The sequence below is a fragment of the Impatiens glandulifera genome, chromosome 3 (assembly GCF_907164915.1).
Source record: "Impatiens glandulifera chromosome 3, dImpGla2.1, whole genome shotgun sequence".
Classification (NCBI taxonomy): Eukaryota; Viridiplantae; Streptophyta; class Magnoliopsida; order Ericales; family Balsaminaceae; genus Impatiens; species Impatiens glandulifera.
The window spans coordinates 50,745,594-50,772,848 of NC_061864.1; the positions used below are offsets into that span (position 1 = coordinate 50,745,594).

General features: G+C 37.2%; 1 protein-coding gene across 1 annotated transcript; it reads left to right on the forward strand.

Annotated features, from left to right (window-relative positions):
• The first annotated feature begins 18,718 nt into the window (after positions 1-18,718).
• Positions 18,719-20,044, forward strand: LOC124932870 (probable F-box protein At4g22030). Its single transcript, XM_047473582.1, has one exon. The coding sequence runs from the start codon at positions 18,769-18,771 to the stop codon at positions 20,032-20,034; it is 1,266 nt and encodes a 421-aa protein (XP_047329538.1). The 5' UTR covers positions 18,719-18,768; the 3' UTR covers positions 20,035-20,044.
• Positions 20,045-27,255: the final 7,211 nt, after the last annotated feature.

The following is a 27,255-nucleotide window of genomic DNA, read 5'->3' on the forward strand; positions in this document are numbered from 1 at the left end:
ACCCAACTAATCCAACCGGCAATGAACAAAGCTCCAGTAATTCTTGAAAACGTGCGGTTACAGGCTGTTGAGAATGCCTTTCAAGAAATCCAAGGAAAGGAGCTGGAACCGATTGAAATGAAGATGGCGGAGCGATTTATTGGAGTACGAGAACGGCTTGTGCAAAGCTTCGAACGCCTTGATAATAAATGGTGGGATACCTGCAAACGTCAATTCAATAATCCTGAGCAATATCAAAGTAGGCCCTTCTTTCTAAATGGGGAAACATCCGGCACATCTGAAAATCCGGAACAAGAAACCGCTCAACATATCAAAGCTCTGGACATCGATCACATTAAGCAAGCAGTGGCGGAAACCGTTAATTCATGCCTGGGGAACTTCAAGGCGGTAACCGAAGAAAGAATCTCAGCGGCTGAAGATAAAATGGTAAACTCTCTACAAGCTATGATGGATACAACAATGCAAACAACGGTCCAAGCCATGATCTCCGAGTCTGTCAAAACCGCAACCGCTCCACTTCTGGATATGCTGCAAGCAATGGCAATCCAGATCGGTGAAATGTCCAAAGCTCAAGTCGGATCAACACAAACTCAAATCGAAAAAGACGCTGAAACCGCTCGGAAGTTGCAAGAAGAAGAGATTGAAAGAGAACGGGTTCAGAAGGAACTTGAAGACAAGGATCATGAGTTGGCCCAACAATGCAATGAAGAGGAGCAGGCAAACGCTCAGGAACCGGTACAGGGTCAATCATCTCACTCCATGAGCACAAGAAACAAGAACAAGAAGAATCGGAGTGCCATTAAAGACGTGATGAAGCGGGCAGAATTGAAGACAGCCGAACCGGTTGGACTGAATGCGGAACCGCTTCAGAGAGTTAGATAGCTTAGAGAGAGAAAGCAGATTCGCGTGAGAATGAAATAAAATGACCGAAAGTCCCTTTTATAGATGCGGTTTGGAAGCCCAACCGTCCCATCAATATTGGGCGGGAGTTTTCCCTCCAAATTGAAAGGGGCGGCAAACCGTGGGCGCCAAACCATGGGCGGTAAACCAAAAAGGGGGCGGCAGTTTTGGGCGGGAAATTTCCCTCAAAAGCCTTTGCTTATGCCATTGATGACGCACTCTTCTTTTTGAAACCGATTGATGGTATGGTTTCTAAGTCTAACCGGTTATTTTGAGTGATCAATGTGTTTGCAATTTATTTTAAGCAATTTTATGTGACCGGATAAGAACGCGGTTATAGTTTGAAGATGTTAACCGTGATAGAAAAATTAAGTAAGTTAATTTTCTTTAAAACCGGCCACACATTACAATTTTTGAATATTTATTCTAAACAATCAAAAAGGGAGAAATCGATAGAAAAATTAAGTAGATTAATTTTGGAACCGGCCAGACAAACTAAACAGAAATTAAACTTCATGTGCAGGTACTGAACAAACCGGAACCGGAAATCGTGCATCAATAACCAGCTGCTATTACATCAAAGAAACCGGCTTCAAGTGATCAATACAAATGATCACAGGAACCGGCTTCACTTTTTCAAGCAACCGGTTAGCAAAGAATAGAAGAATACACTTCAACCGGATCATAATGCACAAAGACACAGAAACCGGAAAGTACAGATCAAAAGTCGGAAGATTCAAATCTCAAGAGTGACGTACTGTGACGGAGGAAACGTGTCTCGAAAAGATAAAAGAAGATCGGATCTGATCAGAAGCATGGGAGGAAAGCAATGATGCCTTGGAGATCCGATGCTGACGACCGGAAGCGGATGATCAACACGTGTATCAATCTGAAAACCGGTTATGTCATCATCTGCTCAGAGTCACCTGCATGAATGCCAGGTGTTGAGGAAGTTGAAGCGTGCAAGAAATCCTCCTGCAGATAGGCGTGCTAATGATCAACCAATCCGCAAGAGAGAGAAGAAAGTAGCCGTTAGCTACTTTCAGCTATAAAAGGAAGATCAATCGTCCTCATTAAATGCAGCAGTGAATACGAGAAATTGAGTAGTTGAAATTGTGAAAGTCATAAATCATTCAATTCTAGAGAGATAAAGCTCTACATTCTAAAGTCGGTTTGCCTAAAACCGGAAATCCTTGTGTGTGATTATTGTGTTGTGTTGTATTACATCAAAGTGTGAGTTTGGTGTAACCGGCGAGTAGCGAAGTTGGGCTCGACCGGAAGTGTAAATTGTAACTCTAAAGAGTTAGTGGAGATCCTTCTCATAACCTGAGAAGAAGGGGTGACGTAGGAGGGTTTGCTCCGAACATCCATAAACAAATTCCGTGTCTTGTGTTCTTTCATTTTGCTTTCATTTCCCGCTATCTTTCCATAAAACCGCAAACAAATCATACTTCCAAAACCGGTCACTCATTCTCATTAAACATCTTCCTCCTTAAACATCATCTAAAAGTCGCAAACGTTGCTTCAACCTGAAACAGACACTTCCGCCCTTGAACACCGGTTCAAGAGTCTGTGACAGGTTGTGCAGTGCTGAGAACGGTTTTAGTCTTTAACCGGACTATCACCAAGTTGTGTGTGTTGTTGTAAGCGGCCTCCCTTACTTAAAACCGGAAAAACACCCCCGGTCCTCCAAGGGCGTCCCCGATCCTAACAAACCGGTTACTTAGATAAATGTTCAAAGAATTAAGAAGACACGGTCATTTAAACTGAAATGAGATTGAATTCAAGAAATATTGCATAAACAAGACCGACAGAAAATTCGGTATAGGCATACATAAATAATGGAAAGTACAGCCTATGAAAAAGACATTCTAGAAATTCGGTCTATTGCCGAATCCTTGTCGAGGATGTTCGAGGAGGAGACCGGTGTCCCTGGTCCAAACTCTGGTCGGTACCCAAGAATCAGCTTACTGATATGCGGTGCATAACCGAGACCTCTCTTGGTCAACACCATATTTTTGAGGTTCTCGAATATGACCGTTGACTAGTTGATGGCCGATTCGCAAAGGATGTGGGTCATGATGTTGTAGGTATTTCTAGAATACCGTTGATTCGGCGATTGACACAGAATCGAACGGGTCACGATTTCGAGAAATAGTTGACCGTGACTGGCAAGCTGGGTTTTTGGCCCATAGTGTTCCACCGGAGAAGGGGTGGCCGATAGGTATTGGGCGAGTTCAAATCCCGCTAGGTCTTCTATGGTTGGAAAGTCAGAGAATCCATCCGTAGGTAGATCGAATAGTGAGGCAAATTCAGCCTCATCAATCCAGAATGTGTGGTCTCTGACGGTAGAGACGATATACTTTCCCCTGATGCAGGCGCTTCGAAAGAAGGCCTTGACATCTTCTAGGAGAACTGGACCGACCTCTTCAAGAAAAGGTTGAAGACCGGTTTCTGTGAGAGAGTGAAACATTAACTTCTGTTCAGAATTACCGTCCATCTCTTCCATGCAAGAGTTGAAGTCAATGCTTAAGAAGTTTCCCAAAGTTCGGCTCGGCATGATTTCGGTGTTGAGAGAGATGGAATTCAAAGTATCTTAGAAGTCTTCTTATGCTTTCGTATGAGGTAAGTTGATTAGGGGATGGCACCTTATATAGGGTCGGTTTTGGAGGGAAAACATAAGCTTTGATTGTTAGTTTTGTTTTATTAAACAAAAGAATCTTTATGTTTCCAAGGTGCATGGGGAAGAGGCAGATTGCGGAGCCCGAGGTAGGTAATAGTTGAGAGGTAACCAGGTTGGTTGGATATTAAATGTTCAGGTGGTTGGGGGTTAACTCATTAATAGGGATTCCTTTTTCATTGAATGCACTAATCATAACCGAGATTAATTAGTTAAAACCGAAAGTAGCATAGGACAGTGCCGAACAAGCATGGATAATAATGAAGAAAACATGAGACCAAAAGAAACATAAATGAAACCGAAGAGGACGTAGATCTGGCCGAAACGATCAATCATAGGTTGGATAAAGATACACCCGGTGCATGAAGCAAAACGACCGGGTGCAAGAAGGAGTGACTCAGTGTCCATAAGAGTTGACGACACCGTTGCGGCGGTTTCTCCTCTTCCAAGCTCTCTCGAACCGCTCATAAAAGGAGTCGGTTACTTCTTTAGTCAGCACCTGGGCTTGGTTCAAACCTTCTCCGGGACAGGTTGGGACACCAAGATCCACAAGGAGACAGCTTAGTTGGGGGATGAAACTGGCTGATCGGATGCCAACCATCCAGATAAGGATGTCAAACAGCACCCTGGACCAGTTCACCGATGTGCCGGTGATTATAGCCGCCATCATGTTGAAATTCGAGGTACAGTAGGTATTTGTGACATCCTTTCCGAAGACGCTCTTACCGATCACATCATTTAGGAGCTGATATTCAGCTCTCAGGCGTGATTTCGAACCGTGATCCTCAACCGGATCGTCAGATCGTGCGAAGGCGATGGAGATCTCGGCTTTTATGTCGGCCGGAACTTCTAGATCCGTTATCCCGTGCTTTGGCAGGCTAAAGCACCGCGCAAAGTCCCTTTCGGTGAAATCAAAGACAATACCTCCCACTTTCGATTGAATGTGAGTTTCAAAGTGGGGGTGCCTCTAAACACCCTGGCATGATAGAAGAACTCCAGAATAGATTCAGGATAGATGGTATGTTTGTCGTCTAGGAAGTTCTGAAGACCGGTTTCCTCTAGAGATTTGATTATCTTGTAAATCTCATAGTGCTCTGTGTTTGAACAGGATTGAAAATCGATCTGAAGGATGTTGGGAAACTGAGACATTTTTGTCTTAGTGAGAGGATAATCTTTTGTCTTGTGAGTGTTGTGGTGAATGGTTACTTCACTTAAATACTAGTTTAGGGGCTATCCTATTGTCCAGGTATTAAATGAGATGATATCTATTAACTGCATGATAAGAGATATTGCATGAAATAGGCAGGTTTGCAGTTTAGGATGTTGGTCATAGGCCTGAACTGTGAAAAATATCAAAAGATCTTCACGTCTTTTTAGGCGCGACCATTTTACTTTGAAAAGGCAATGTTGCAGAACAGACATCTATAAACACTGATAATTATTCCACTTTTGTTTGAATTTCAAATAATCTATGATGACCTGCTTCTGAACCGGTCAGTCATCAATTGTTCATCCCGATGCGGTTATTTGATGCATGCATCAAGTAGCCGGTCGGTTTACTCTGTCTGATGAACTGGGCGGTTCTTCCATAGGTAACTTGAAGATTTGAAGTCCAATAGTTTAGGAGGAACTATCGGTTTTGTCTGTCCGAACCGGTTTCCCTTTAAGCATCCTTAGGAAGGATCTAACTAATATCGGTTAAGCCGAGAGTAAGTCTGAATTGAGAGAACTTAGCTTCCTGTAGAGGCTTAGTGAAGATATCGGCTACTTGTTGATCGGTCGATACGTATTCCAGCCGGATATGCTTTAGCGTGACATGCTCCCAGATGAAGTGATGCCTTATGTCGATATGCTTGGTTCTGGAGTGGAGAACCGGGTTGTAGGTGATTGCAATGGCACTTGTATTGTCACAGAAGATCGGGGACTCTTCGGCTATAATACCGAAGTCCTTCAGCTGTTGTTGAATCCAGAGGAGTTGTGAACAACAACTTCCGGCCGCCAAGTATTCAGCCTACGCGGTTGATGTGGCCACCGATGTCTGTTTCTTGCTGTGCCATGACACCAGTCGGTCACCTAGGAATTGGCATGTTCCGCTGGTGCTCTTTCTGTCAATCTTACACCCTGCATAGTCTGCATCTGAGTAACTTGTTAAATTAAAGGACGAGTCCTTTGGGTACCATAGGCCGACATCAGGTGTGCCTTTCAGATACTTCAGTATTCTCTTTGCGGCTGTGTAGTGGGATTGTTTTGGATTTGCTTGGAATCTCACACATACACCAACTGCAAACAGGATGTCCGGTCTACTCGCTGTCAGGTACAGTAGAGAGCCGATCATCCCCCGGTATGCAATCTGGTCTACCGATTGGCCCTCATCATCCCTGTCTAATTTAATCGATGAGCTCATTGGAGTAGCTGCCGAGGAGCAGGTGTCCATCCCGAACTTCTTTAGTAGCTCCTTGGTGTATTTAGGTTGGCTAATGAATGTTCCTTCTTTGAGTTGTTTAACCTGAAGACCTAGGAAGAAACTTAATTCTCCCATCATACTCATTTCAAACTTGTCAGTCATCATTTTTGAAAACTTATCACATAACTTTGGATCGGTTGAGCCAAAAATGATATCATCTACATAGATTTGAACAAGTAGGATATGTTCCTTCTTTTCAAATTTAAACAATGTTTTATCCACCGAACCGATGGTGAAATCATGTTGTAATAGAAATGCGGTTAGTGTATCATACCAGGCTCTAGGTGCTTGCTTTAGACCGTATAAAGCTTTATTTAGCCGATATACATGGTTTGGAAATGCAGCGCTTTTGAAACCGGGTGGTTGTTCAACATACACTTCTTCACGTAGGTCACCGTTCAGAAATGCACTTTTAACATCCATTTGAAAAACCTTAAAGTTTTTGAAATCAGCAAAGGCTAGAAAAATCCTAATGGCTTCAATCCTAGCTACAGGGGCAAATGATTCTTCAAAATCAATGCCTTCTTCCTGTTTGTAACCTTGAGCCAATAATCTGGCTTTGTTCCTCGTGACCAAACCGTCCTCATTGAGTTTGTTTCTAAATACCCATCTTGTTCCTATGACCGATTGATCTTTCGGTCTAGGGACTAGGTACCAGACTTTACTACTCTCGAACTGGTTTAGCTCTTCTTGCATTCCCAAGATCCAATCCGGATCTGACAATGCTTCATCTATTCTTTTCGGTTCAATCTGGGATATGAAAGCGGAATTGAAATATCCTTCCAGAAGTTGACCCCTAGTTCGAACAGGTTCTGAAGGGTCACCTATAATTTGCTCAGGAGGATGTTTACTATTTCTTCTGAGATTCAGTTCAGGAGTGTCTACCAAATTACCGTTTACTTGATCAAGGCTAGACATGTCGGTAGGCTGAACGAGATTGTCAGACCGACCGACTCCCTCGGATTGGACCGAAGTGTCAGCTTCCTGTTGTGGAACAGCTTGATCCGGCTGGGTTTCAATGTTACCCATTTGGTCATGGACAAACCGCCTGAAGACTGGAGTTTCATCTTCACTGTTAGAATGAATATCGTTATTTTCCAATCTGTTGTGTAGATCAAAGCATGAAGCAGTATTGCTTTCAACCGATTCATCGAAAACAACGTGAATTGTTTCCTCCATGGTTGCAGTTCTATTATTATATACTCTATATGCTTTACTTACTGCTGAGTATCCTAGCATGATGCCGGTATCGGTTTTTGCATCAAAAACAGTGAGTTGGGTTTTACCATTTATGTGTATATAACACTTACAACCGAAAATCCTGAGGTACTTAAGTTTGGGAACCCTGTTAAAATAAACCTCATATGGTGTTTTGTTGTGAAATTTGTTTATTAAAGACCGGTTTTGTGTGTAGCATGCAGTGTTGATAGCCTCAGCCCAAAATTTCTGAGCAATGCCGGAATCGGCTATCATGGACCGTGCGGCTTCCTTGAGAGTCCGGTTTCTTCTCTCGGCCAGGCCATTTTGTTGAGGAGTCCTAGCACTAGACAACTCGTGTCTAATGCCGGATTCATCAAGATATGCAGTTAATGTACTATTGGTAAATTCGGTACCTCGATCACTTCGAATGCTATTAATGCGAGTTGATTTTTCATTTTGCAGGCGCTTAAGAAGTGTAATCAGGTTTGATACGGTTTCACGTTTAGATGGTAGAAATATTACCCATGTAAATCTAGAGTAATCATCAATAACTACCATGGTGTAGAGCATACCTCCTAGGCTAATGACCTGAATCGGTCCAAATAAATCCATGTGAAGAAGATCTAAACATCGGCTAGATTGGATATTTCCTTTACTCTTAAAAAATGACCTAGTCTGTTTACCCATTTGACATGCTGAGCAAACCTTATCCTGGTTAAATACTATGTCAGGAATACCTTCAACTAGCTTTTTACCACGAATGTAGTTTAAAGTTTTCAGGTTTAGATGGTTTAGTCTCTTGTGCCACAGCCAGGTTTGATCAGTCTTAGCTATCATGCATATAGGATGTTCTACTCTAGTTTTCCAGTCTACTTTGTAAATGTTACCTATCCTATTACCGGTTAGTAGTACAATACCTTGAGAGTTCTTAACTAAGCATGCATGTTTAAGAAATTCTACCGTGTATCCAGCATCACACATCTGACTAATGCTAAGTAGGTTAAAACTTAGATTTTCAACTAAGAGTACATTATCAATAGTTAGGTTACCATGGACAATCTTACCCTTGCCCACAGTTTTACCTTTTGAGTTGTCACCAAAAGTAATTAAAGCACCGGTTGCTGCTCTGATGTCAGTTAGCATATTGTTGTTTCCGGTCATGTGCCTGGAGTAGCCACTGTCCAAGAACTATTCAGAGTTTCCTAGCCGTTTCTTTGGATCCTGCAAGATGTACATATTTACAACTATTTGGTACCCACGTTTACTTGGGTCCACATGCGATTAGTCCCTTAGGTATCCAAACCTTGATAAATCGGACGATTTTCTTTGCTAGGGTTTTAACTGTCTTTTTGGCACTCGGTCTCGTGTATCTTGGTCTTTCTACAAAGGTCTTAAATGGTGATGGTCTTTGGTTCGGTGATCTATGGTTTGACTTGCGCGGTTCAGGGAAGTCTTTCATATGTTTGAGAATTTCGGCTTTTCTTTTCACGGGGTCAAGCCATGATTCGGTTGGACCAACATAGTCGTATTTTAGCTTTTCTTCCCTATAGTATGCGGTCTCCTCTTCTTCAGCGGTCCAGGAGCTTTTAAGAAATTTTATAAAGGGAAGATTTCCTCTTGTAAGCCTTGCTTTCTCTATGGGTTTTCGGTCTTTGGAGCTATCCTCTGTGTTTCCCAGGCCATGCTTACAACGAGGATGCATGTAGTGTCTATTCATGTTCTTTACTATATCGCTGGATTTCTTATATGCGGCCATCTTATATTGAAGTCGGGCATTTTTTTTCTCGGTTAATTCTCTAGTCGGTTCACTAGATTGTTCGGTCTTAGGATATAACTCGGTCTCTAAAGTGTGTGTATTATCAGGTTGTACGACTTTTGGTTCGGTTATAATGAGTACCTCTGGTTCTGTCGGAATGGGTACTATGGGATCGGTTCTAATGTTGAGGTGCTTAGGTAGCATAGTTAGTAGGTTCTTATATTCTTCTACCATGTCATTCAATGCATTGTATAATTCATCTTTAGTAAATTCTTCACAAGGAGAGTCAAATACCTGTTCTTCATTTGCCATGAGACACGTGAGTTCATCATCACTATCACTGTGAGCCCATAGACTTCCTCCATCGTCGGCTATCAGTGCTTTAGGTACCTCACTTCCTTCACCGGTTTGTTGATAATTGTTTCTGTCATTTTGATAGTCCGGTTTCTGGGTATCCCTTCTCGGTTTCCTGCATTCCCACTTAAAATGTCCCAAACAGTTACAGTTATAGCATCTTACATTGGATTTGTCACCATAGTAGTTGTTCGTCGGCTGGCTTCTTTTCATGAACCTTCCAAACTTCTGTGCAAGCATTTCCATGGCATCCTCAGTGAACTGTTCGGCGGTTCTGATTGGTACGGGTGCAGGAACCGGTGCAGGTGCAACTAGTTCTGTAGATGTGATTAGTGCTCTGGTTGATGTTGAGGCCGAGACTTCTTCTTCAGTTCTAGATCTCATTTCGAACTCATATGCCTTAAGATCTTCGAATACATCGTGTAGTTTCATCTTACGCAGCCTCTTTGATTCCCTCATTACCATTGTTTTTATGTCCCAAGTACTTGGAATAGACCTCAAAGCTTTCATGATGACCTCTTTGTTCTCATACTTCTTGCCCAGAGTTGCTAATTCATCCAACACACCATTGAACCGGTCACTGTATTCCTTCATAGTTTCTCCTGGTTTCATTTTGATGCTTTCAAACTTCTGTGTGGCCACCATTATTTTGTTCTCCCTTGTTCTTTCATTTCCCTCAAAGATCTGGATAATCGTGTTCCATGTCTCCTTCGCGGTTTTGCAGTCTCTGATCTTGTAGTATGTGTTTCTATCTACGCTGTTGGAGATCCGGTTTCTAGCATGATTATCCAGGTTGTTTCTTCTCATATCTTCAGCCGTCCATTCCTTTCTGTCCTTATCAATGAATATTGGTCCTTCGGTCAGAATGGACTCCATTTCATCATCCAACGTGACTAAGTGCATGTACATACGTGCCTTCTAGTTGGCAAAGTCATCACCTTCTAGCATTGGAGGCCTTTCATGATACATGCTTGCTTGAGTATTGAAACTGCCTGATCTGATACCAATTGTTAGGATCTAGGTAGCCGCTGGAGGACCGGGGGTTGGACCGGTTAGCAGTTCTCACTCTAAGGGTGGTGGTTAATCCGGTTAGAGATTAACACCGGAGTTTCAATACTACACAACCTGTCACAAACCCTTGAACCAGGTTCAAACGCGGAAGATGTTTGCTTTCAGGTTGAAGCAGCACACTTGTTTGATGGACAAGGCCGGTTTCGGATGATGGAGATTTGAAAATGGTGGGTCGGTTTCGGTAATCTGGAAATTCGGTATGGATAGTATAGAGTCGGTTCAGAGCGGTGTAGTTGAGTTAGTTGGTTAGACAATGGAGCCGGCAGAAAGTAAATGACAAGACAGATTTTATGGATGTTCGGAGATAAAACTCCTACGTCACCCTTTCCTCTCGAAACCGCGAGAAGGATATTCACTAAGGAATACAAGTACAATCCGATCGAGACTTATTTCCTGCTCGATAACACTCTTACAATTTACACCGAAATTGTAAAACACACTTTAACTTTAGCACTTAGGCTTTCTTAGAATAACACAATCTTATCACTTGTAGTAAATGCTTTCAACGTTTCACTTATTCCACTGAGTGTCCCGCATTTACTCTTCTTCAACTGCCCCTTTTATAGGTGAAATATGCCAACGGTCATATTTCACTGCCTTGAATCTGATTGGCTGAGCAGAGGTGCAGTGATTCAGTGTTTCAGAGATTCAGACCTGCGGTCGTTTCCTCAGACCTGATGGTCAACCTCAGACCTGGCATTCTGTCTCAGACCTGGCGGTCTGTTCTTCCGGTATGTAAGACAAACCTGCCGGGTTTGTCTTTTACTTGATGTAGGCACTGTCTGTTGGACAATTGTCTGTACTTGGAAGATCTTCTTTCTAACTTGTCCCGAAGTGGAAAGATCCGGTAGTACTGTCTTCTGCAGCCTACAGTCTTTCCTCAGACTTGCATGGATATGGAAGTGTTCAGTCTGTTCCTTTGGTATCATTCTCAATAGATACCCGAATTGTCTTCTTGTACTGGTCGGCCGCTTGACTTAGCCGAATGGCTTTTGGTATGAGTGATGTAACCGGACTTCTTCCGGTTATTCCTCTGCCTTGTGGCTGATCGGCTGTTTGATGATTCCGGTTTTAAACTTTGGCCGATCCTTTCTTTGTGCGGTCATGTTCCGAGTATTCTTGATCGGTTTGGTAGCTTGACCGGCTAGTTTTCTTAGCCTGTTCTTTTGTTTATCTGGTCCGGTTCCTTGTTCCTGCATGGAAAGTTTATTTAAGTTAGGTTTATTTGAACCGGTCTGATTTTATCTAACATGGGCACTATGCAAAAGAGTGCTATTCTGAAAAAATGATAGAAGAGAATGCGAATCTAGTCGCGGAAGAGGAGACAAGAGAAGTCGGTGTTCTCATGATGGCCTATAAAGACACCACTTCCGACAAGGAGACGTTGTGGTATCTCGATACTGGAGCCAGCAATCATATGTGCGGGAACAAGAATTTTTTTGTGGAGATATAAAAGATAAAGAATGGGTACGTGTCATTTGGGGATGAATCGAAGGTTCAAGTAAAGGGCCGAGGTAGAATATGTTTCTCACAAGACGATGGCAAAGAAGTGTCAATTGAAAATGTATACTTTGTCCCTGACTTGAAGAGTAACATTATTAGCTTGGGGCAATTATTGGAGAAGGGATACTCAGTACTTATGAAAGACCGAATGTTGCATTTAAAGAACGAAAAAGGAAGGTTGCTTACACAAGTTGAGATGGCCAATAATCGAACGTTCAAACTCAAGTTGAGAAACGTTCGAGAACAATGTCTACAAGTCAAAATGGTGGATAAAGCCTCGTTGTGGCACTTACGATTCGGACACCTGCACTACGGAGGCCTACAGGAGTTAGCAAAGAAGGATATGGTTCACGGGCTACCAGACATTAATTACACCAAGAAATTTTGCGAGGGATGTGTACTCGGAAAACAAGCAAGGAACTCATTCCCAAAGAAGGCGAAATATAGTGCAAGGAAGTCTCTCGAACTGATTCACACCGATAAATACGGCCCAATAACACCTAAGTCATACAGTGAGAAGAGGTACTTTATTACATTCATTGATGACTACATAAGGAAGACTTTGGTTTATTTTTTGAAAGAAAAATCGGAAGCATTCGAGGCATTCAAGAAATTCAAGGTATTAGTGGAGAAGACGACTGGCTTTTTCATCAAGGCCATATGGTCAGATAGAGGAGGAGAGTACATGTCAAACGCTTTCACAGTCTATTGCGAGGAACAAGGGATCAAAAGATTCTTAACGACGCCCTACTCACCTCAGCAAAATGGCGTGGCCGAGAGGAAAAATTGGACTATCATCGACATGGTTCGGTCTATGATGAAGAGCAAAAACATGCCGAAAGAGTTTTGGGCAAAAGCGGTGCAATGTGCCGTGTATGTCCAAAATCGATGCCCGCATGCAAAATTGGCGGATCTAACACCACAAGAAGCTTGGAGCGGACAAAAACCGACCGTATCGCATTTAAAGGTATTTGGTAGTGTGGCCTACGCGCATATACCAGATCAAAGAAGAACCAAACTGGATGATAAGAGCAAAAAGTACATCTTCATCGGATATGACGAGAAAACGAAGGCCTTCAAGTTATTCGACCCAATTGAAAAGAAGGTGGTCGTAGGCCGAGATGTGTAGGTGAATGAAGAAAGTGCTTGGGATTGGAACAACCAAAAGGAGCAATCTCAACAGGAAGAAAAAGGAGAGTCATCAACCACTAAACCGATATTAGCACCAACAACCTCTCAAACATCTGATGATGAAGAAGAGCCCAGACAACCGATGATGCGAAGTTTACAAGACTTATACGAGTCAATAAGTGAAGCACACTTGGTGTGTCTTTTGGCAGATGCAGAGAACATCAATTTTGAAGAAGTAGCGAGAGATAAGAAATGGAAAGATGCGATGGATGAAGAGATACGGGCAATCGAAAGAAATGAAACTTGGGAGTTGGCGGAGTTGCCAGATGGATGTCGAGCTATCGGAGTGAAATGGGTGTACAAGAAAAAGATGAATGCCCTAGGTGAGATAGAAAGGTACAAGGCACGCCTTGTTGGAAAAGGGTATAGACAAAAAGCTGGGACCGACTACGATGAAGTCTTTGCCCCAGTGGCAAGAATGGAGACAATCCGACTTCTTTTATCCCAAGCGGCACATTTCAAATGGTCGATCTATCAGATGGATGTGAAATCAGCATTTTTAAATGGTGTGCTTGAAGAGGAAGTATTTGTGGAGCAACCACCCGGGTACACGAAAGTCGGGAAGGAGAGTAAAGTGTTGAAGCTAAAAAAGGCGCTATATGGGCTAAAGCAAGCGCCTCGAGCATGGAACACCCAAATCGACACCTACATCAAGAAGAACGGATTCATACAATGTCCCTACGAATATGCATTGTACGCAAAGAAAGACGAAGGTAACCTGTTGTTAGTAGCTCTCTATGTTGATGATCTTATATTCATGGGGAACAATGATAAGATGATACAAGACTTTAAAATCGCTATGACTCGGGAGTTCGAAATGACAGATTTGGGGCTAATGAAATATTTCCTTGGTCTTGAGGTTAGACAGGGAAAATCTGGAATATTTGTGTCCCAAGAGGCATATGCAAAAGACATTCTGAAAAAGAATAAGATGGAAGAATGCAACCCAGTAGCAACACCAATGGAACTCAAAACAAAACTCTCTAAATTTGAGGGAGGAGATCGTACGGATGCCAACAAATATCGAAGTTTAGTCGGAAGTCTATGATATCTCACATGCACAAGGCCTGACATTGCGTATAGTGTCGGCATAGTAAGCCGATTAATGGAGGAACTGAACTACACGCATTTGAAGGCTATTAAAAGAATTCTTCGATACATCCGAGGAACGTCGTCACTCGGATTACTATACTCCGAGACAAAGGAATACAAGTTGATCGGTTATTCCGATAGTGATTGGTGTGGAGATATAGATGATCGAAAAAGTACATATGGATATGTGTTTTATATGGGAGACACAACTTTTACATGGCTCTCAAAGAAGAAACCAATAGTGACATTGTCAACATGTGAGGCAGAGTATGTGACATCATCCTGGTGTGTGTGTCACGCAATATGGCTAAGAAGTCTAATGAAAGAACTACATATCCAGCAACACGAAGCAACTGAAATACGAGTCGACAACAAATCAGCAATTGAGTTGGCAAGGAATCCGGTGCACCATGAGAGGAGCAAGCATATCGATGTTCGTTTCCATTTTATACGGGAACATGTGAAGGAAGGTAATGTGCGATTAAGTCATGTTGCGAGTCGTGATCAAGTGATGGATATTTTTACAAAGGCGCTACCAACTGTGTTGTTCGAAAATTTCAAGAGGATGATCGGAATGAAAGATGGAAAATATTTGAGTTTAAGGGAGGAATTTGTTACACAATAAACTCAAATAACGGTTAGCCATATTTTAAATAATAAATTGAATGTCTTTTAAGTTTAGTCTTTAATGGTGGAGATCTCAAACGTTTCAAACGTTTTAGTAGTTTTAGTAATCAGGGGTCAACCTTAAATGTTGTTGTTATAGTTTTTGTCTTTAATATTTGTTTTTATTTCTTGTACGTTTTGTTTTCTGTTAAGAGACTATAAATAAAGGTGTGTGTGCTGAATATGAGGTAAGAGAGAAAAAAATAATAAAAAAAGTTTGTTTCAGTCTTATAGAATAAATCCTCTAGAGTCCTTCTATCTCCTCTTCCCCTCCAAAAGTTTATTTTTCTCCATATATATATATATATATATATATATATATATATATATATATAATGTTAAGTGCCCTAACAAAAATAGTTTGTTAGTTGCATAGTATTTGAAAGCAAAATATTTTTGTTTTAGTTGGTGATGCATATATTATATATATATATATATGATAGTCAGCGGTTCAGATTGATTTGTTTTTAAATGGTTAGGTCTCTTATATTCTAAACAATGGAAAGAGTGTTGAAAGTCAATCATGGACTTGATTCAAATCAATAATAAGTAGTAGTAAAACAAAAGCTGCCAAACTTTATTTTGGGATTCACTTGACTTGAAAAGATTAAAGACTAAAACATTTCAATGACTTGAAGCAAAATTGAAAGATAAGACACAAAATTGGAAATCATCCTTGTTAAATTAGGTGGATAAAGATGTGTTAATTAAAAGTGTTTAGAAGCTATTGCTAACCATGTTATGTCCATTTTTTAATTTATGAAGGAAACTATTTCCCTGTTAACCAAACTTTCTAGGGTCAATAAAAACAAAAATCCATTGATGTATGACAAAATTTGCAAAATCTAATAATTAGGGAGGTTTGGGGTTTAGATATTTTGAATCTCTATATTTGACTTCTTGAAAAAGAAAACCTAGATTTTATTCATGAGTTCCAAGTTCTTTAGGTTAAAATTCTTAGAGTAATTTATCTAAAAAATGAGGATTTTCTAATCAATAAAAGTAAAGAAGAGTTTAGTTTGTGGTGTTAGTATATATAGTATTATGTCGGGTAGGGATTTTGTTAGTAAAATGAAAATGACTCTTTGAAAATGTAAAAGATATACCAATTATGAGACAAAGATGGATTATAAGGAAATTGAATAATATTTTTTCAATCATTTTATTAGATTATTCTAAACTGAGAAGACGAACATGTTTGGAAACATTGACAGACTCAAAGTTAGATTTGAACGATTGACAACTGAGTAAAGTTAGATTTGAACGAACAAATATTATTAAATTTGTTAATATATATATAATTATAAAAAAAATTCATAACATTATTTCAATTAACTAATACCCTAATGAGATATTAAAACAAAGAAATTAAAGTAAATTAAAAAATATTTGTCTAAACCAAATTCAGCTAATTAAGGAGATGGGTTCCAAACAGGATCAATTATATTTTTCTATAAAATGTCTTGAAAAAAATATATAGGTATAAATATATTCTTGAGATTTTAGTACTTAATAATAATTGCACGTATAATAAATTAAATTGAATTCAAACCTAATGAGAGCAATATCGGAACCATATTCCCATTGTAAGATGGTTATATGATTAGAGGGTTTATTTTCATAATAAAAAATTATGTTATTTAACTGCTTCATTTTTTAAATGTTCAAGTCTCTTATATTAAAAAAATGGAAAGACTTAGATTCAAATCAATAATAAGTAGTTAGTAAAACAAAATCCCCTACACTTATCAAAAGGAAAATAAATCTATAAACTTTTAAAGTATTGAAATTAGTTCAAAATTTTAAATAATTTTTTTTTTGTAGTGAATCAATTAGATTTGGAGTGGAATTGTTTTTGAACTGAAAATATTATTATATTTTATCTAACTATTTATTCCATTGAAATTTTAATTTATTTTATTTTTTAATAAATTTAGATATATTTTTTAAATATTGTTTTAGTAAGTGTAGAGAATGTTTTTTTTCCATTACATGTTGATTTAGTGCCAATAATGTTTAAAAAAATATTGTAAAAATTAATAAAAATTTAGTAACTGATCTATTTGCAATGTTTTAGATATGTTAGCAAATTTAGTTACGAATGTCGTAAATAATGTTAAGAAAATTGCTAAATTCTGTTTTTAATACAAATATTGTCGCCAAGGCACTAGTTGCAAATCAAACTTTTTTTTTTAGTGTTTATAATAAAAGTAATTAGTTTTGAAAAATTATATTTTAAAAATTATTAATTTAATAAAAGAATTGTTTTTTTAGATTAGGGATTTAATATTACTTTAAATTGGGTTGAGGTTTTGAGTGTATATATATTTATGAAAGTTAATAATAACAATCCTAACCTAATTACAGAATTAGGTTTATGGAGAAATTACTGTGTTTTAATGGATAGATGAAGTTACAAAATTAGAAAATATAGCCGCTGTTATAACTAAAACAAATTGCAAAAATGTTTGACAATATTTGATTGGGAAGAAATTAGATTATCAAGTGAGAGTGATTCGATTTTTAAAAATGTTTCCAATAGTTCTGGTTCAATTTGTAACTAGGGAAACTAATTAATAAAGAGGTTGAATTGGAGAAATTCTTTGCCAAGAAAAATTAGATATTAATATTCCTTCATTTCTTTTAATACTTTGTAACTATTAGGATATTTTTTATGTAAAGCTTGCTGACAAAAATAAAATAAATTAAACAAATAATAATAATACAAATTATAATAGAACCAAATGCTACTTAGAGATTCTGGGTACATAATAATAATTCTAATTTTAATATAATAACAACAAATTATAATAGAACCAAATGCAATAATATGAGTAATAAGAACAATAATATGATTTTTTTTCTTAATTAAGGAAAACTAGCCTGACACCTTACGGTAATAATCTCGCTTCAATTCAAATAGCTTTCAGTTAAAAACTAATTCAAATTTGTGACATTTTAGTTTATTGAGTCTAATCATAACACAGTTCTATCTCCTTCGATAGAACATATGACGTATGTCTTTAGAGACCTTATTTTCATTATCATATTTTATGTTTTATTTTTAATTTTGTACAACATCAGCCTCGGTTGTTGAACACTACAATTCATTTTTAAACATCATTAATATTTTATTAATAAAAATTATTCAACTGCTTCATTTTTTTAATGGTCAAGTGTTGTATTAAAAAAAATGAGAAATAGTGTTGAAATTCAAAGATGGACTAGATTCAAATTGATAATAATAAATAGTTAGTAAAAATAAAAGCCCCTAAACTTTATCAAAAGAAAAATAGATCTCTAAAGTTGTAAAATATTGAAATTAATTAGGAAATTTGAAATATTGTTTAATAGTTTTGGAAAGAAGCATAGTGAAGTGAATTTGAGTTTGAGTTTGATTGAAAAAAATGTTATTATGTTTGTTAATATATATATATAATTAAAGTATATTTTAATATATATATATATATAATTAAAGTATATTTTAATATATATATATATATATATATATATATATATATATATATATATATATTAATTCAAACTCATAGATTTATAAGATTGATCATTTTCAAACAAAGTCATTTTGGAAGTTATCATACTCTTAGAGTAAAGTCTATATATAACCAAGTATATGTTTTAAGACAAGGATTAAGGTCTAATTTATAAATTATATAAAAGTATAAGGACTTTATTTCTGTTGAATAATATAGGCAGAGAAAAGTATTTTTTTAGGACAAATGGGTTAGCAACTAGGCAAAAAATTGAAGGACCAATTCCACTATTGAACAAATCTAGTCTTCTCTTCCTATTATATATTGAGCACATATCCTTTCTTTTCAACCCAATTCTTCTTTCTACAAAACCATCAATCCTCAAAAACATATATTCATGGCAGCTTTTCAAATTTCAAGCTTGATCTCGTCTTCTTCATCGTTTCCTTGTCGGAGACATGTCGCCAAATCCACAATCAAGCATCCAAACAAGCTAACCATGAACGCCCTTTCCCTCCCGGACCTAAGCGCCAGAGTCTTGGTCGAAGAATTGCAGCAAAGAAGCAGCGGTAGTAATAATATTTATAAGAACATTATTAGATCAAACGTGCCCTTTACACCTTCCCCCAAGCAGGGCACTAAGTCTCCAACCACCATCCCCAAGCTCTACGCCATCTTGGAAGCCATCGCCGACAGGATAGAGATGCACAGGAACATCAAGGAACAACGAGAGAACTGGAACAGTCTTCTGTTGAATTCTGTTAACGCCATGACCCTAACCGCCGCAACCATCTCCGCAATCGCCGCCGCCGGTGGGTCCCATGTGGTCGCTCTCAGCTCCTGCTCGAGTCTCTTATACTTGGCCGCGACTGGATTGTTGATCATCTTGAACAAGATCCAACCCTCTCAATTGGCGGAGGAACAGAGGAATGCGGCGAGGCTGTTCCAGAAACTTCGACGTGAAATCCAGACAAAACTGTCTATCGGGAATCCAGAGTCCAGGGACCATAGAGATGCTATGGATAAAGTTCTTGCGCTGGACAGAGCCTACCCGCTTCCCTTACTCGGGAAAATGCTAGAAAAGTTTCCGGAGGGAGTGGAGCCAGCCAAGTGGTGGCCGGAGAAGAGAATTAGACGGCAAGAAAGTATGTCTCCGGCGGCAGCAAGAGGCGGCAGCAACGGATGGGACGAAGGGCTGGAGGAGAGGATGAAAGGGGTAGTGGGTGTGTTGAGAAGCAGAGATAAGGAAGATTACTTGAGATTGGGGGAGAAAGCATTGAAGTTAAACAAGATGTTAGGAATAGCTGGTCCTGTTTTAACAACCGTGGCAGCTGTGGGCTCTGCTTTGATGGGGCCGAGCCACTCCGGTTTGGCAACGGTGGTCGGAGTTGCTGCCGGAGCTATGGCGGCGGTGATAAACGCGGTGGAGCACGGCGGGCAAGTGGGAATGGTGTTCGAGATGTACAGAAGCAATGCAGGGTTCTTCAGTTTGATGGAAGAATGGATAGAGGGGAATTTGGAGGAGAAGAGAGGGATCAATGGGAAGGTTATGGAAATGAAGGTGGCTTTGGAGTTGGGGAGGAGCTTAGCAGAGCTCAGGGATCTTACTGATTCCTCATTAATGGCAGATCAAGAAGAAGAATTCGGAAGCAAACTCTTCTAAATTTTATGATAATGATTAAATGTTAAAAATATGTAATATATGAGTTTATATTTAATAGTCTTTGTATTATAAATAAGTTAGGAAGCTATAAGCTTAAAAGTTAGGAAGCTCAAAGGTTTGTGTCTAACAGCTAACTCTTAATTGCATATTAATAGTCTCTTATATATAAATACAATAACTAGAATAATACAAAGGTCTTTATGTATTCTCTTTTCTACATGGTATGAGGGACGGTTGATCCGACTAAATCTAATTAATATCTTGAAACTCCGACCTTAGATATATTTTCACCAAGTCCAAGTGACTCTCTCGAGATTTTAATTCTCTTCATCACTGTCTAATTTATTATTATCAGATTATTTCTTCTATTTTCTCCAAGCTCCAGTGGCTATCTAAATTTTTTTCCTCTTTTCATCAATTTTGAGAGGACCAGCAATGGCCATCGGAAATGGTTAGAGGATTTCTCGCCCATGAAAACGGAAAATGCAGTATAGTGAGAGACTGTAATCTGGTTGGGTCAAATGAAGACAGGGCCTCTAACGTCTTTAAGGTGGAGTCGTGGTCCCTTCAAACAAGCAGACCCAAACTTAAGGGAATACTCCAAAGTTTAATCATAATAAAATACATGGTGTGGATCCAGACAACTTAAAGCTCCTTCTCCAAATCTCTGATTTATTGAAAACTCGACAAGAGAAGTGCATTAATCAAGTGGACCCAGATATTTCTGTGCATTTTTCTAATTTTAATTCCTCTTCAAACTATTGGATTGTTGATTATAAAGATTTTTTTGAAAATTTAAATTTGAAAAAACTGAATCAAAATGTTAAAGTAGCTAATGATTATAGTATTCTCATTCATGGAATTTGATCAATTAAACTTTTCTCAAAACAACTTGATAATGTCTTGTATGTTCTTGAATTATCACCAAATCTAATCCCGGTTAGTAAAATCACAAAGACCTTAATTTCTTAGTTATTTTTTTGACGCTGATGTTGTTTTTCAAGAAAGGTCGACGAGGATCACGATTGTTAAAGGAACACTTGAAAATAACCTTTACATTATTAAACTTTCTAGTTATGCTTTACATTCTAAGAATAATTCTGATTTTCTATGGCATCGTCGTTTAGGATATCCATCAAAGCATTTGCTTAGAAAATTATTTTAATCGAAGTTTGATATTTTAGCTTGCGATGTATGTCATTTTTGCTAAACAAGCCAGACTTCCGTTTCACAATTCAAATAGCTTATCTAAAGCTTCTTTTGAGTTAATTCATTCTGATGTTTGAGTCCAGCACCTACTACTTCTTATAATAATTTTAAATATTATGTTTCATTCATAGATAATTTTTCAAGAGCCACCTGGATTTTACTACACGATATATCAAAAGTGTTTTCAACATTTTTAGAGTTCATTTCTTTTATTGAAAACCAATTTCAAGCTTCAATAAAACTATTTAGAACTGACAACGGTACTTAATATGTCAATAAATATTTTCCCTCTTTTTTCAAAACAAAAGGTATAATGCATCAAACCTCTTGTGTCCATACCCCGACCCAGAATGGTACGACGGAAAGGAAAAATCATCATCTTCTTGAGGTTACTCGCTCTCTATTATTTCAATATAATATTGCAAAAAGATTTTGGTCCGATGTTTTACTTACTGCTACTCATCTCATTAATTGTATTCCTAGTAATGTTCTTAATAATTTGAGTCCTTTAGAAAAAATAAAAAACAAAAAAAAGTATGTTATGTGCATATAAACCATACTAATAAATTAAGTCCTCAATCATTTAAAGCTATTTTTCTTGGTTATTCTACTACCCAAAAGGGATATAATGTTATGATCATATTTCTAAAAAACTCTATATTTCTCGTAGTGTCATCTTTAATGAAGATGAATTTTACTACAAAAATAAGGAGGATAATAGTGATGATCTCAAGTTTGGTTGGCAAGATCATGTATTGCCCATGGATATGAATTGTTCTTGCAGGGATATTTTTTCTTATAGCGATTCAAATACTTCTCCAAATAAAGAAGTAGAAAAATGGACATCATGTGATATCCCACAAGAAGAAAGTCACAATAATTCGGTCATAAATAATGCCTATGAAACTCAAAGTGACATTCCAGACACTATTCATGAGACACTAAGTACACCTTCAGGGGGAGAATGTAACAATGGATCTATCTCTAGAGACATTTCAGAAACAACTACAAGGGATGACAATGTTCGAAGGTCCTCAAGGTTTGTTCAACCATCGAAAAAGTTTAAAGATTATCATCTTTATTCGGTAAAGTATCATATTCAAAAATACTTTTTGTATGAAAATGTCTCTAATGAATATCATGCTTTTATCATATTTGTTGATAAAATGGATCCAAAAATATTTCAAGAAGCCAAGTCCAGCCCTACTTGGTTTGTTGCCATGTATAACGAATTAGAAGCTCTAGAAATGAATAATACATGGATACTTTTCCCTCTTCCTAAAGGTAAGAAAGTGGTTGGTTGTAAATGGATATATAAAATCAAGTATGATAGCTTAGGAAAAATTGAAAGATATAGTCCGACTTGTTGCCAAACTTTTGCACCCGTAAAAAAAACACGGTAAGGATATTATATATTGCTGCAAATCAAAATTGGGATTTACATCAAATGGATGTAAAAAATGTTTTTCTTCAAGGCGATCTGCAAGAAGAAGTATATATGTCTATCCCACAAGGCTATAAGGAAAATCTTAACTCAAAATTTGTTTGTAAGTTGAATAAAACTATTTATGGACTCAAACAATATCCAATGGCATGGTATGCTAAACTTAGTAGAGCCCTTGTTCATCACAACTTTCAAAAAAGGTCTACCGATTCTTCTCTTTTTATTAAAACTATTGTCATTACTACTACTATTGTACTTGTTTATATGGATGATATTATAGTAACATGTAATAGCTCATGTGATATCCTGAAGGTTAAAAAGTATATGCATGAGCAGTTTGATATTAAAGACCTTGGCACTCTCAAGTATTTCCTTGGGATAGAAATTGCTCATTCTAGGAAATGTTTGTTTCTTTCTCAAAGAAAATATGTCTTGGACTTATTAAAAGAATTTGGTAAGCTTGCTGCAAAACCCGCAAAGACTCCTATTGAAACAACTACTACATTAAAAACTGAAGAAGGTACACCTCTTCATGACATTAGTATGAATCAAAGACTTATAGATAAACTTATCTACCTAACAGTTATTCGTCCTGATATAACCTTTACAGTTAGAAATGTAAGTCAATTCATGCATGGTCCAAGAACATCACACTTTTCTGTTGTTTACAAGATTCTACATTATCTTAAAGCTACTCACAGAGCCGGCATATGGATGAAGTGAAACAACTGCATTAACGTCATTGGTTATACTGATGCTGATTGGGCATGCAACTTTGATAGAAAGTCGACTACCGACTTTTGTACATTTGTTGGAGGAAATCTAGTGATGTGGAGAAGTAAGAAGCAAAATATTGTTTCCCGTTCAAGCACCAAAGATGAATATCGTGTTATGGAGGCTACAAGTGTTATGGAGGCTACAACCGGAGAACTCATTTGGATTAAATATATTCTTAAAGAAGGAGTTGAGCTCAAATCCATAAAAATGTATTGTGACAACAATGTTGCTAGATATATTGCATCAAATCCAGTATTCCATGAGCGCACCAAATACATAGAAGTTGATTGTCACTTTGTTTGTGAGAATGTTCAATCTAGTGAGATTGAAACTCCTTTTGTACCCAGCAAAGATCAACTTGCTGACATTTTCACGAAGAATCTAGATAAAAGAAACTTTGATAGCATCATCGACAAGTTAGGAATAATCAATATCTTTTCCCTTAACTAAATGGAATAACACGAGGGGGAGTGTTAAAAATATGTAATATATGAGTTTATATTTATTAGTATATGTATTATAAATAAGTTCAAGTTAGAAAGCTCATAGATAAGCTCAACAGTTAGGAAGCTCAAAAGTTTGTGTCTAACGACTCTTAATTGCCTATTAATAGTCTCTTATGTGTAAATACAATAATAAAATCTTTTGCTACAATAATACAAAGATTTTTTTATATTCTCTTTTCTCCATTAAATTTTATAATGATGATGATAACATTGTAATTTCAAAGAACAAGATTTTCCTTTATTACATTGGGTTGAATTTTCTTTTATTTGGTCATGTTTTTAGATTTATTTTATTCATTAATTAAATGTATAGTAGGCTAACATTTTAGTGTTATTTTTGTTTCAACAAAGTGAAAAGATGTCTTATTTTAATTTTTAAGTTCATAGAAAGAGCTACCTATATTTTTACTAAATTTGTTATGCTAAAAATTAAATGAATTGAAAAATATATATATAAGAAATGACATAGATTAATTTGAACTATTATAATAAATGTTGTTATGAAATGATATAAAACTTATGAAGGTACAATGTAACAAATAAGTCAAATAAACTATTATAAAAAAAAGGCATAATCACCTTATTGGTGTATTACTGGTTGACTCCTAATGATTTAGGGATTTGTTCGAGACCACTTTGAGATTTTTTGGTTCATGAAATGAGTTGAGATGAAATGAGATGTGATTCAGATTTTGGGAATGAAAACATTTTGAAATGATCCGCATCGGTTGGTCTTCATTGATGCCTTATGTGATGATGTTACCTTTGTCTACATTTGCTTATGTTTGTTGGACTTTGGCCACCAATTATTGACCAATTCAAGAACTCAAAATTTTCATTTTATTTTGAAAAAAATGATTTTGATCAAACATGATCGGGATAGATCAAACATGATCCAAATAGTTACCCAACATCATTACAATCATGTTGGGAAGCTTTCTGGGCTGTGGTTCAACACAATTAACCCAAGAACAATAAACCGTTTTTTTAATTCAAATTTGGGGTTTTGTTATTTAGATCGATTGATCGGTTATATCATATCCAGATAGTTCCTAGATGATCCTAGGAATGATTTCCATCCATAAATACTATAAACAACAAGCATACGAGCTTTTGTAATTAGAAATATAAAAATTTCAAATTCAAACTGTAAATATGAATTAGAGGGTGATTGAAATCATAATAAGAATTGGAGAACACTCTTTGGACCTTAGGGAAGCCTTTGGGATACATATATGCAAGCTTTAAGGTCTCAAACGTATTTTCAAAAAATCCAGAAGTTTTGAGCTTTAATGGCGGATTTATAAAATCTTCAGATTTGAAGGAGGAGATTGAATTCTCTATCTTCCAAATTACTTAAGGAAACTATTTATAGCATTCCTAAGTCGGTTGGAGGCATCTAGTGGCCTGAATCGGCCAAAAGCCATTAATGTCTTTTGGCTGTTCTTTGCTTAAGTCGCCGGAGGTCAACTAATATTTTGGCTTTAAATGAGCCGAAATGGTGGACTAACAGCTAAGTTCCAACTTAACAAAATCAACCACGGTTCTTCATCCTTATCTGCTCGGCATCACGATGAAGAAGAAGACAGAAGTCCAAAACGACGTCATTTTGCCCACGTTTGGGCATTCCGTTGGAGTTCCATCAGCACTCCGTCAAATCCTGGCATTCCGTTAGCGCTCGGGGAGACGGACGTATGATGATCCGCTGCCTCGCGAGTGCGCGCTTCCTCCGCTACAACGAATTATGTGTGCGTGCCAGGATTGTCAGATGAGGACCCATCGTTCATCTAACTTTTGCCACACCAGATTATGAATTTATTTTATTTTAAAAACTTAAGGATTTGTTTGAAATTGATTTTTCTTTCACCTTTTGACTTTAATTTTGATATTTTCAAATACACAAAATATTAAGATAAATATGACAAATATTTTACCAATTTTTTAAAAATATTTTTAGGATTTAAATAAATAATTCATTTAAATGAAATGGATACAACAATTTATTCTAAATTATTTATTTTTGTCCCTTAATTTTTCTAAAATTATTTTAAAATAAATGAGTATAACATTTATCTTAAATAATTTTATTTTTATTATTTTGACTATTTTCCTTAATTAATTAAGATTTAATTATCACAATAATTAGCCTATTTAATTGGTTTAATTTGTTTTTTGGCACTAAGGTTAATTATTTTAATTTTATTCGAAAATAATTATTTAATAATTATAAATTAGAGTGTAGATTTTTAGTGCTTATAGAGTGCCCCCCTCTCGAATCGAGTTTGAATACAACAAACTGGTTTTTGAAAACGCTGATTTGAGTATGACATATAACACTAGGTTATCTAGTCCAATTTATAATGAGGGAGTTAGGTAAGATGAAACATGTAGCGTGTCGCGGTTGGAGTGACATGCTGATGCAATACGTAGCATTCGTCGAGGTGCTTCCAAGCGTTTCTTTAGGAAATCATTTCCTTGGTGTTTATCCTAACAATGATGATTCTTGAAAATCCTGTTTTTACTAACTTGAGAAAGTATCCATAAAATCCATGGAGTAAGGGTAATTATAGGTATTGAAACATCAAATTCCTATTTAGCAAGAATATCAACAGATTATTATGTTTTAGTCGTGTATAAATAGCTAAGGGTTATTATTATGTGATAAGCAGGGGACATGAAAGTTGTAGTAACATTTCATGTGGGTTACGAACAAGTAACTTCTTAGAGTGATCACAAACATATGATCATGAGACTCATCAACAAATAAGTCTTGGTGATGAATTCAACAAACATTCCTATGGGTCTTGCTATCGTGTGATAGTGTATATATGATCATGGTGTCGTCAATTGTTTATCGCATACGTTAACAAATTTTACGTGAAGATCACTCACAAGTGAGGTTGAGAACGATCATGTATAAATGATCGTGGTGCTATCAACAGATAGACTTTCGTGTCGGGAATTGTAAATAGAACATTTTATTAGAGAACGGAATCGAAACATGAATGTATCAAAGAACGAGAACTTTATTGGAGTACCTTTCGTGAGATAGGATTTCGAACAGGACTTTGTGAGATTACCTATCGGAGGATAAGATTTAAATAGGATTATATACAAATAATATATGTGCTTGTCAATAAAGAAGGCTTAAGTACCTATCGAGACATATGGTTTGGAATACTTATTCGGATGATAGTGTTTTTGTCGGGGTAGCTATCAAGAGATAGAGTTTTCTTGAGTATGCGATCACGAGATGAGATTTGGTTACCTATCGAGTGATAGAGT